The 12,821-nt window shown below is 42.7% G+C and overlaps 1 protein-coding gene across 1 annotated transcript in view; it reads left to right on the forward strand.

Moving 5' to 3' along the window:
- LOC115776226 (dihydropyridine-sensitive L-type skeletal muscle calcium channel subunit alpha-1-like) overlaps nt 1–836 on the forward strand; it is a 252,673-nt gene extending 251,837 nt beyond the window's left edge. Inside the window, 1 exon segment of the mRNA XM_030723834.1 lies at nt 637–836. Coding sequence (XP_030579694.1) covers nt 637–646 — 10 coding nt within the window. The 3' untranslated portion in view covers nt 647–836.
- The last annotated feature ends 11,985 nt before the right edge of the window (nt 837–12,821 follow it).

Consider the following 12,821-nt stretch of genomic DNA (forward strand, 5'->3'; position numbering starts at 1 on the left):
CTTCATTTTGCCCCTAGTGTAATTCAACCACTGGTACTCATATGCATTTGTTTTTTGGGAGTGTCCAAAAGTATTAAAATTCTGGGGGTGTATAGCAAAGGAAGTGGGTACAATTTTGAAGTCTAAGACTTGTAAATATTCGTGGCAGTTTCTACTAGGTTTGGTGCCTATGAACAGAATTAGGGATAAAAACAGATCAATATTGTTAAGTAAATTGCTATTTATTGCCCATAAATGTGTACTTCTAAACTGGATTAATAAAAGTCTCCTACTGTAACTCAGTGGTACAATGAAATTTTTAAGATATGCCATTAGAGAGGGTTAGTGCAAAATTAAAGAACAACGATGATGGTTTTATGAAGCTATGGCAACCACTATTGGAATACCTGCTCCGTGGTCTGCAAGATGCTATTCAGAAAGGAGGTGATAGGTTAGTGTGGCAAGGACATGGAAGAGCTGCTTGAAAGTAATGAAAAGGAATGTGTATACCCCCCCCCCTTTTCTTTGTTTTCCTTTATATATATATATATATATATATATATATATATATATATATATATATATATATATATATATATATATAGTTGGTTTTACAGAAACTAATTACTGCTTATTCTCTCCTTTTTCCATTTACAGTCTAAATTAACTGAAGTCTGGAAGACTTGGCTGATTTCTGAGAGTACATCAAACACTGAATTTGACTTCAGCAAAACTGATGTGGCCCAAGCTTCTGCATGCTGGTGAAGATTGAATGTTTTATAATTAGCTCTGCTAATCCCACTTGTGCTCAGTGTAGTGCAGTGGATGCAAGGATACAAGATTAATTTTAGTAAAGGTCAGCAATGTTGCATTAGAAAACACTACCCTCATTTCCCCACCAGACCCCGCATCACTCTCATCTCGAACATCACTGACTCACTTCAACTTCACTTCATGTTTTTCCACCCATGGCTATGGCCTGTCCCACAGGTTGTCAAACACTGGTATAGAACAATATTTCTGGGGATAGGATCTTAACATGTTAATCATTGATATTAAGTGTCAAGTCATATATTACCACAAAGAAGTTCTACTGAAATGTCTGGATTTTTTTTTTATTTTAAACTGTTTCATTTTCTTGCCCACATTTAACTGCAACTGGAAAAACACATGATAATATGACAAGTATTAATTCTATGAAGATAAAATTAAAGAACTCCTAGAAAATGTGTGTCAATGTGTAAATGTGTGGCTGAGTATAAATGTCAGTCCTTTCCAAACTATCACATTTCAATTCAGTTTTGTATATTGCTTCTGCACCTGCTGTCTCTACTGATGATAGTATGATGGTAATTAATGCCCACTGTATTGCTACCAAGTTCTTTATTTTAAATGACTTGTTCTGTCATGAGAAACTAGAATTTTTTTGTTTATCTCTGTGACATGGCAGCATGAGAACAAGCTCTTATTTTTTAGACCTGTCCTCAAGAGCCTGGCTGAGGAGGTGGAGCTGCTTTAATTTGTAAAATTACATTTTTACGTGTAATTTTAATGTCTGGGTCTGCCTGTATCTGTTCTCTCAGAGATTCATGACTGTTTATCGGCTGTGGCTCAGGAGGTAGAGTGGGTTGTCTGGGCTACTCCAGTCTGCATCCCTTTCTACTATGGATCAGATCGCTCCTTAAAAAAATAATTATCGTTCTGTAGTCCCTTGCTCATCCTGGCTAAATAATCTGATTTGTGGACTTTGACACCGAAAATCAGAATGACTATGGATGATCACAGGTTTGGTTGTCCGTAGAAAATATTTTAAAGATTTTTTCTATTCTTACAATAAGGCAGCAAAAGAAGTTAGATCTTCTTATTTCAATGATCTAATAAACCACAATAAGAATATTTGAGGTCGTTATTATGATAATAACAACAATAATTACTTAACGCTATTAACAGCATTGTTTCTTCCCTATCTCAGTATACTTTGATACTCTCTGATAGTGACTATAATGTATTTCTCAATCACTTTGTAAATCAGGTGATGGACTTGTAAATGCAAATTTAAGTTCTTAAGTTCTTCCCGTGATGAAGATGGCCCTAAATGCGCCGAGCTATTTATCTAATCCTTTTCTATTACACTAAATTGCATTGTTAGAATAATGGGCTAAGTGAAACTAGCATCATCCCTTTTAGAGATTTTATCACTTTCTGTCCTATTTAGGACCTTTTGATCCTTCGTTGCTAAATATCATTAACAGCTCACTGTGATGGTTCACTTTTAGCATACTGCAGTGACTTTTAGCATACTGCAGTGATTCCATTACTTTAAAAAATCTTCATACCTGCTATGTTGGTAATTATTGTCCAATTTCAAAATTGCCATTTGGTAGTAAATTCCTGAAAAACGTTCAGGAACAGTCAATTCAGGACTCCTTAGGAAAACTACAAGTTTTGGACCCTTTTCAATCTGTGTTCCAAAAGCAGCACCTCACTGAGACTGTTATTTTAAAAGTTTATAATGATCTTTTAAAGGTATTAGGTTTAAGGAATTGGGTAACGGTTTCTTTTAAGGCCCGCCCTAAGGCCGTAACTATCCTGTAAGTAAATTTTGGTTATGTGGAATTACGCCGTAATTATTTTTAACTCTGCCGTAGTAAAAATAATTACGCTGTAATTAAAAATAATTATGGCGTAAACCACCTCAACTGGCTCCAACAACTCCTATGGAAGAGTCAAAGTTCCAGGGTGAAGTCAACAGCATGAGACTCACAGGGTACTCTTGCACCAGAGAGAGACAGAGGTAGAGGAAATTAAGTATGCTCAAAACAGGGTATATAAGAACAGTGTGAGAAATGCTTTTATTCTCATTGTGGTCTTGTGAGTGGAGAGGAATCAGATTCCATGGTTCACAGTATGAAGTTCCAGCAACAAAACAAGAGGATAACCACTGACCAGCAACTGTGGACTTAAGAATTGTGATTATGATTTTTGGCTTTTTCTCTACTCACATTTAACACATTGGAATTATCCTGAAAGGATTTGAAGGACTTCATTTCATCACTTGCCTACTGGGATTATTTCAGAAGGGAACTACAGTGTGGGCCAGAGTGTAACCCCTCTGATCTCTCATTTGCTGGCCCCACTAATCTGTGGGGCCAGCATCCAGAATTAGAAGGCAGTTAGAGCAAGACGAATCACTTCCTAACCAGCATAATCAGTTTCTGTAAATGTCTAATAGGGTAATACAGGATCAGAAACATGCAACCAGATTTCTATAAGATCACATAAATTAATATTTTGACCAGTCATGTAGTAACAAAGAAAAGAGAGTTAAAATTTAATAACCTACATGTAATGGTTTTATTTTTGGTGCTATTGACAATGTTACCTTTTTCAATTCTTATGGACTAACTGTACCATAGTCAAGATTAAAACACAGAGGTGATCGGGCCTTTGCAGCTGTTGCTCCAAAACTCTGGAACAAATTGCTCCTTCATATCAAGACCTCTCCTACAGTTTACACCTTTAAAACCCATTTTTATTCTTTGGCTTTTAAATCAGAATTAGTCTTGCGTCCTGGATACTTTAGTGATGCTGTTTTCTTTTACTTATGTTTTATTATTTTATGTTTCCTGTTTTAACTGTCTTCTTATCTTGTGTTTTATGTTATTTTAATTGTACAGCACTTTAGTCAACTGCTGTTTTTAGATGTGCTTTAGAAATAAACTTGTCTTGACTTGATTTGACTTGACTTGACAATTCCTTTTTTTGTTGATTTTTCCTTTCTTTTTTTCTTTTTCTCTTTTTTAAGAGTGGGTTTCACTGCAGAGTTCATATTGACCCATATGTGACAGATTATAATTCACACAGTTTCTTATAAAAGTGAAAATTCCTTTAAAGGAACATTACTGATACTGTGCTGTTTTGGAGCTGCCAGAAGGTGATTGCAGCTTGGTGGTGTGATTGTTAGCACTGCTTCATCACACCAAGAAGATCCTGGGTTCAAATCCACCATCTTGGCATTTGCATGGTGTACATTATATCTCCTTTGCTCTAAAACACAGTTGTCATTCCCTTCTTCTCAAATGCTGTGCTTTCTTTGACTGTTTTCAGTATTTCACAATTTGATTTAAGAGTAGATACCTAACATTTTTAACGTTATTATTTTGAAGTAACTGCAAGTGTTGCAAGCACTAACTTATATATTCTTTTTTCTTTTAGCTGCTCCCTGTATAGGTCTCCACAATGGATCATCTGCCTCCCCTCTCACCATCCCTAGGATCCTCCTATGTCACAACTAACCCTCTGCATCTATGGTGTGTGGTGTCCTTGTTTCCTTCTGCCTAGCAGCTTCAACATCCTTTGTCCAATATGCCCAGTGTCCCTCCTCTACACATCTCTAAACCATCCCACTTTGCCTTTGTAACTTTCTCAACATAAATTTATCAAATTTAAAATCAACTCTTGTTGACCAAAGTGTTGTACAAAACAAAGAAGACATAAAAATAAAGAAGGGAAAAGATAAGAATTATGTTAAATACACTGAAATTGGTGTGCAAGTGGCCAGCATCTTTGCCAGCAGTCATATCTGTGCAGTCTGGAATTTATTTCCTCCAATCCAGAGCATACCTCCACCTCTCCAGGCTCTCTTGTTACACCTTTTTGGTTTCACTGAAGATCAGTAAAAGAAAAACAGACTCCTGTCTGACCTCATCTGTCAACCTATACATTACCAAGGTAAACAGGAAGGAGTTCTGAGGCAATCCCCTGTCTTTTCTGCCTGGAGCCAACAGTAGCACAGTTTCCACTAGCACCTTCATGGTGAAGAGCATTGGTGGCAGTTGTTGCTGGTGACTTGTGCCTGACCAACCCATTGTTCAAATGCCATTCTTGATAATCCGGACTCCCGGAGCCCGTGTGTGTCCGATAGCCCCTGGAATTGGAATCCTGGGGCTGCCTTCTTGTGGCGTCCATATGCTTGTCCTGGTTGATGGTGGTGGGAGGCTTGGTGGGTGCTGCCTTACGGTCTTGGGGTGTGGCCGGGGTGCTTGGGGTGATGGCTGCTGGCCCTTGGCCGGATTGGCCGGTCTCTGTGGGGCTTGGGGCCTGGGGCTCTGGGATCGCGCTGGAGTGGAGCATGCTGCCCTCTGTGGCGGGGGCTGTGGTGCTGGCCTCGGGGGCTGTGGTGCTGGCCTCGGGCGCTGCGGTGCTCCGTGGTGCTGTCGCCTGCGCCTGCCCTGTGCTGGGGTGTGGGGAATAGGGGTGCCTACTGAGCCAGTAGACAGCTGGCTCTCTTACTCCAGGTTTCCTGGTCATAAGCCCCCCCACGCACACACACACACACACACACGCACGTACATACGCGCACATATACACACATATACACACATATACACACATATACAAACTTCATGTCATGTGGAGAGGCCACGTGCGGCGCCACACTTGCCTCTCCATTTTAATTGCATTACAGACATTACAAGTGACAATACACTCGGATACACATAGGACCTTGGGGGGCAGGCTTGTGAATGATGAGAGGGGGCTGCTGAGGTGGCCCCACTCTGGTCCTGTCTACTGTCAGCCCCCCAATTTTAATGGCACTTTAGACATTAAGGGCTTTGAGGGGGTGGTGTGGTCGAGCACCGACGGCCAGCAGTTGGATGCTTGAGGCACAGCTGTCCCCTCAATTTTAATTGCATCCTATACACGTCATGCATTCACAAACATGAATCCATACACTTCAACATTTATAATTTGGGTGGGGTGGGGGGTGGGGTGGGTCATCCCACACCCAGGTTTCCTACACCTCGCCCGGGGTGAGAGTCAGGTGGTGCTTCGGGTGCCAGGCTGGCAGCGTCCTGGGGTCGCTGTTGGCCCGGGTGGGGTGTCTACTTGCCCTGGCTTCAGAGGGTGGATAGATGTGGATGAATGTGTATCTTTGTGCATTTGTCACTGTCCTCGTGGGTGTATTTGGGTGGGTGAATGCGTGTAGGTAGGGATGTGTGTGTGTATATGTGTGCACATATGTGGGTGGGTGTGTGTGCGCATGAGCATATGTGGGTGAGTGTGTGTGTGCATGAGCATATGAGGGTGGGTGTGTTTGCATACGTGTGTGCATGGCTGGACCTGAATCTGGGCCTTCTTGTGCCTTGCCTCCCGGCTGCTTCTCGTTGGTCGCTCCTGCGTCCCCCCGCCTCCCCGGGGTGTGGGTGCCTTGGGGTTCCTGGGCCGGGCTGGATGTTCTGGCGTAGGTGTCGACCTGCTCTCCTGGGGGCTGTGGGCCGGGGCAGCTTGGGCTTCTCCGGCGTTGGGGGGGCTCTGCAGTATGTCGGGCGGTTCTTGGGTACCTGGGCCCTGGGTCCCTGCCGCCGGCCTGCACGGGGGGTCTGGCCTCTGGGGGGGGCGGTTTCCTATTGCCTCGAATTCCCTGGGGCCCTTGCCCCTCGACTGGGGGGGCTGCATCTGGGACTTCCCTCTCCCCTCTGCTGGGGTGGGTATGCGGTTGTCACTGGAGTGTGCTCCTGATGGACTGCGGATGGCTCGGATTTCCTGGGTCCCTCTCTGCCTGCCTCTGGCTCCTTGTGGGTGGAGCGGCGGCTTTCTGCCCTCGTTGGTAAGTGCATTCCATGACACAGACACTAACGCAATCACAGCATAACAAAATTGTTGTTCTTATGCAATCATGCTTCATTTTGTTGTGACTTTTCCACAGTTATTTTTCCAGGTATTGCTTGTTCTGTTTTGGTATGTTGTCTTTTTTCTTTTTTTTTTTTTAGTTGCAGCATTTGAATTGTTTTGGTTACTTTAGTGGTGCTCTGTCTTCTTTTTCTGTGTTCTCCCCTTTCTCTCTCCTTTTTTTTTCTTTCTTTCTTTCTTTCTCTTTTTTTTCTTCCTCAGCCTGTCAAATGGAATTAAATGTATGTGTACACAAATAAATAAATAAAATAAAAAACAAACAAACAAAACAAAACAAAAAAACCCCCACAAACATTATAGAGACTCTACAGAGCTTATCTTGGAAGAATAAATATGTTGGGCACAACAGTGCATTCAGATCACAATTCTGCTTGCAAACACTGCCAGACATGACAGGCTTTAAAAAAAAAAAAAAAAAAATTGGGTCAATGGACTAGCGTTTTTCTACTGAGCATTCAAAGCATACTTTTTACAACCTGTTTGCATTTACCCATTCACACACAAGCGCTGGTTTCTGTTTCAGATTGCATTCTATCAAGATTTCAGACACATTCATACTCCTATGCTTGCATCGGAGAGCAACTTGGGGTTCAGTATCTTGCCCAAGGATACTTTGCCATGCCAACTGAATTGAACCACCAGCCTTCGGATTAGTAGAGGACCTGCTCTACAGTATCTCTTGATCCACAGCCACCCACTCAGCTGGTTGCCCTTCCCCTGGCTTGTGCCAGTATTCTCACACAACCACCAACCATTGCTGGGTTTTACATGTAATTTATTTATATAGTATAAATTGGTATATCCTTACTAAATACAGCTTTCAGGTCATTCATGAGTGTTATGTCCTGTAAGTCTAGAGGGCAGGGGACTAACATATGACTGAGAATGGAAACAAAAACAAGAAAGGCAGAAAAGCCAGAAAATAAAATATGGTTTTTATTGCACGGTGGCATGGTGGTTAGCACTGCTGCCTTACAGTTAGAATACCATCTGGAAGGCCTGGGTTCGATTCCACCTTGGCCCGGGCTTCTCTCTGTGTGAGTTTGCATGTTCTCCCCGTGCTTGCGTGGGTTTTCTCCGGGTACTCCGGTTTCCTCCCACAGTTCAAAGACATGCACTTACTGGGGTTAGGTTAATTGGCCACTCTAAATTGCCCATAGGTATGAATATGAGTGTGGATGGTTGTCTGTCTCTCTGTGTTGGCCCTGCGACAGGCTGGCGACCTGTACAGGGTGTACCCTGCCTTTTGCCCTATGTCAGCTGGGATAGGCTCCAGCCCCCCCACGACCCTGAACAGGATAAGTGGAAGTGGATGGATTGTAAAAGAAACAATGCTTCCCAAAAGCCAACCAGAACTCAAAACAATCTCCAAACTTATGACGCAACCCATCCTGCGAGGGGAAAATAAAGAGATAATGTTAAAACAACCCTCAAAGGAAAGAGAACCCCAAAACAAGAGAGCATCTATATATAACCAACAGACAAATGAGACCCTCCACAACAGGAGTAACATGACGCTGTACCTTTCTTTTCCACACAACCACTCGGCCGCAAGCTCTGCTCCAACTGGCCTCAAATATCCCTCGCCCGGTCATCTCCGCCTCTTTATACAGAGTGACCTTGATTAGAGATGGGAACACCCAGGATGACAGCTCCTGGTGCAGAAAGAGCGAGAAAAAAGAATGGTCCCACGCATAAAAAAAACAACACAGTGCCACAGCTGTAACACTCTAACCCACAAGAATAAACATCACATTGGGACAGGTAACCATCAAGTATCTTTGCTCTAGGGAGGTCAACGGCCACAATGTCGCTGCCCTTTTTATGCTTTATTTCAAGGTTGTAGTTTTGGGAAATTAATACCCGTCTCATAAGATGTTGATTACTGCTGTAGATGTGTGACAGGAACACAAAGAGATTATAGACAGTATATACTACTACAGGCTGTGAAGTGGATCCTATGTATGCTTCAAATTGCTGTAGCACAAGTAGCAGGTCTAAGGTTTCCTTTTCAGCAATTGAATACCTTATTTGATGTTTATTGAGTTTCCGAGAGAAGTGACAGACAGGATGGCTGATTCCTCGAGCATCATCCTGCAAGAGCACTGTTCCGGCTCCCAGGTTACTGCCATCCACCTTGATTTTTAAAAGGTTTGGAAAAGCCTGGAGCAGCAAGGATGGGAGAACTTGAAAGAAGAGATTTGATGCATTCAAAAGCCCATTAACAGTTGTCATTCCAAAAGAACGATGTTTAGGGCTTCACAGATCCACGAGAAGAGCAACAACCTGCAAGAAGTATTCACAGAAGCATCTGTAATAGCTGGAATCTACACAGCTCACGTTTAGTGCTCAGCACAGAGAAAGCGATAATAGCAGAAACTTTGACATTGAAGGACATGACCCCGCCCAACCTCCTTACCCAGGTATGTAACGGTGGTTTTGCAAAGCTCACATTTTGCGTCAAGGACACAGTGGCGAGGCATCTGAAAACTGTAATGGAAAATTTGTTTTTCAACTTAAATAACCTCTGTGTACTTCTTTGGTATGTAATTGTAATTTTCTAGTACAAAGACCAAGTGTGCAAAGTAGGAAACAAATTTCTTTCTAGGTTGTGTCCATGTTCATATGTTGTCCTGTTTTGGCGAGTCTGTGAATTGTAGTCCCAGTTTATTGTTCTTTGCTGACAGGAATGACATCCAATGTAGTCTTCTGATGCTGTAGCCCATTGATGTGTAGTGCATTTAGAAATGCTCTTCTGCATAATTTGGTTGTGAGCAGTAGTTATTTGCCTTTTTGTTGTCATCCTATCAGCTCAAAACAGTTTGGTCATTCTCCTCTGATCTCTGGAATCAACAAGACAGTTTGTCCCAGAAAACTGCTGCTCACTGAATATATCATAATTTTTTAAAGAGTTCCTGTAAACCCTACAGATTTTTTTTGTGAAAACCCCAGTAGAACAACACAGACCAGCCCATCTGGCATCAAAAATCACGCTTGCTCTAAGTCAGTTCTATCAACTTTCTTCCCCCATTCTGATGCTCAGCCAAAACATCAGAAGGTAATCTTGATCATGTCTTAATGCCTAAATACACTGTGTATCTGCCAAATGACTGGAAATAGGATTACGTGATTCTAGTTTTACTGGATTTAACAGCAGCTTTTGATACAGTGGATCATAGAATTTTAATTTCTTGTTTGGGGCATTGCGCCATTATCCAGGGGACTGCCCTGAATTGGTTGAGGTCCTACCTCATTCTGTGTTAGTCTCGATAGTTGTAAGTCTTCATGCTCTCCTCTGTTGTGTGGGATGCCCCAGGGTTCCATCCTCTGGCCCCTGCTATTTTCATTCATTCACCTTCTCCCCTTGGATTCAATTTTTACAAAAGCATAAATGTGCTTTCCATTTTTATGCTGATGGTAGTCAGGTGTATGTCCCCTTAAAACAAGAAGAATCTTCTATAAAATCTTTAAGAAATTGGACCCAGGCGCAGAGGCAACAGTTCAGAGAAAACAGAGCTTTTTATTTCAGAAAATAAATGTATGTATTAAAATAAATAAATAAATATATAAATAAATAAAATAAACAGGTGAGAGATGAATGTTTCTGGCAAGCATGGAGAATCTGAAAAGAGAAAGCAAACAGGGTCAGGCAGGAATTGACTAACTAAAAAGGTGATGGTCTGGGGGGAAGGTAAGGAGGCTTACTCCGTAACTCAGGTTTTAAGGTCTCGTCAGGGACATGGCTGGAGGAGTGTCGGGGCCGAGGAGGTCTGAGGGGCAGGCAGGCGGAAGCAGGTGAAGCAGGGGAGCAGGTGGCTGAGTAGATGGGCTCCGGCATGGTGGAGGCTGGTTTTGCCACTCTGTGGAAAGCGATTCTATTGAGGGGAGATGATGAGCAACAGGATCGACAGAGTGAATAACAAGTATGCGAGAATGTATTTCCTAGATGCAAGCAGTTAGTTTACTGCAGAACAATCTGGTGGCGAGTCAGCATCTCAGCCCCTCCTAAATACTCCCGTCTTCAGCTTGTGCAAAATGCAGCTGCTCGGCTTCTCCTACATGGGCACTTATCCTCCAGGTCGCTCAAGTCAGCTGATCAGCTGCTCCTGGATGTGCTGAGGACACAACAATAGCAGAGCTTTTGCTATGGCAGCACGTAGGCTTGTGGAATTCACTCCCACTGCATATTAGATGGGCTTCTTCACTGTCCATTTTCAATTAAAACCCACCTTTTTACATTGACAACAGTCTGAAAGTTGACTTTTATTTACTTTTCACTCTTTTGTTTTTATTTATCAATTTCAATTATGTTTAATGTTTTTTAATGCTTTCATATTTTATTGTGTTCTTAATGTTAAGCACTTTGATCAGCACTTGCTGTTTTTAAAGTGGTATATAAATGAAGATGGTTTGGCTTGGATGATTATATATTTGTGTTAATAAGCAGTTTTGTATCTAATAAAGTTTCCAGTGAGTGTATGTGAATATTTCAGTGAAGATAATGTAAGAACATCTTGCATCTAAAACTGTGCAGGTTCTCAGTCATCCAGAGGATAGTAATCTCTGGAGCCTGAAAAAGGGTGACTGGACTTCTATTTGTTTCTTGAAGATGTTTCACCTTAAATCCAAAAGTTTTTTTTTCAGTTTGGGCATATAAAACTTAATATGAATGTCTACAGCATAATATGAATGCTATTTTTGTCTGATAGCTGGTTCTTCCAATAATGCTTGCAGTTTTGCACATTTTATTCACAGTTTGCAGAGGGTATCTTGGGTGATGTTTGAATAGAATTTGATAACTCTGCTTCAAGCATTGCCACACTGCTTTATATGGCAAACTGCATCAGTTTTGCTTACACATGTAAGATAAGATAAGATAAGATAGTGTTTATTCGTCACATGCACAGTTATACACAGTACAATGCACAGTGAAATGTATTTTGTACCTGCAACCATATATACACACACATATAAATAAGAAGAACAAAAATAAAAATAAGTAATTCACACTATACTCTATATACTATACACTATACACACTTTTATGTGGAATTATAGATTATAAATTATAATATTAACATTGTGCAATGATAGTCCAGTTAGGGCTCAGAGTTGAGCAGACGGATGGCTTGTGGGTAAAAACTCTTCTTCAACCTTTCAGTCTTAGCCCTCAGGCAGCGGTAACGCCGGCCTGATGGGAGCAGGGAGAAGAGAGAGTGTCCGGGGTGGCTGGGCTGTTTTAGGATCTTCATGGCCCTCAGCCTGCACTGCTTGGTGTAAATGTCCTGCAGGTTGGGGAGGGTGGTTCTGATGGTCCGTTCAGCTCAACGAACCACCCTTTTTAGGGCCATGAAGTCCTGCTTGGTGCAGTTTCCCATCCAGGTGGTGATGCTCCCACGCATGATGCTCTCGATTGTGCAGGTGTAAAAGTTTCTGAGCACCTTGAGTGGGAGCTTGAAGTCTCTCAGCCGCCTGAGGAGGTAGAGACGCTGTCTGGCCTTCTTCACAGTGATGTTTATGTGATGAGTCCAGGACAGGTCCTGTGAGATGGTCACTCCCAGGTATTTGAAAGTGTCCACTCTTTCCACCTCAGCACCACTGATGACAAGTGGATGGTAGTCCCTCTGCTGCTTCCTGCTGAAGTCCACGATCAGTTCCTTCGTTTTGCTGACGTTGAGCAGGAGGTGGTTCTCCTGGCACCAGTTCTCCAGGCGGGAGACCTCTCTCCTGTAGGCTGTCTCCTCATTGTGGGAGATTAGTCCCACAACAGCAGTGTCGTCAGCAAACTTGATGATGACGCTGGACTCTGACGTGGCCTCGCAGTCATGGGTGTACAGTGAGTACAGCAGAGGGCTGAGCACACAGCCTTGGGGGGATCCGGTGTTGAGGGTGAGGGAGGATGAGGTGAGGTGACCCACTCGTACCACCTGTGGTCTGCTGGTCAGGAAGCTGTGAACCCACCTGCACAGGGATGGGCCCAGGCCTAGGTCCAGCACTTAGAGACCAGCCTGGAGGGAACTATGGTGTTGAATGCTGAGCTGTAATCTACAAACAGCACTCTCACATAGTTCCCCTTACCAGTGTCTATGTGTGAAAGGGTCTTGTGGAGGAGGAAGGATATGGCGTCATCTGTGGATCTGTCTGGCCGG

This window comes from Archocentrus centrarchus, unplaced genomic scaffold (assembly GCF_007364275.1).
Source record: "Archocentrus centrarchus isolate MPI-CPG fArcCen1 unplaced genomic scaffold, fArcCen1 scaffold_29_ctg1, whole genome shotgun sequence".
NCBI classification, from domain to species: domain Eukaryota; kingdom Metazoa; phylum Chordata; class Actinopteri; order Cichliformes; family Cichlidae; genus Archocentrus; species Archocentrus centrarchus.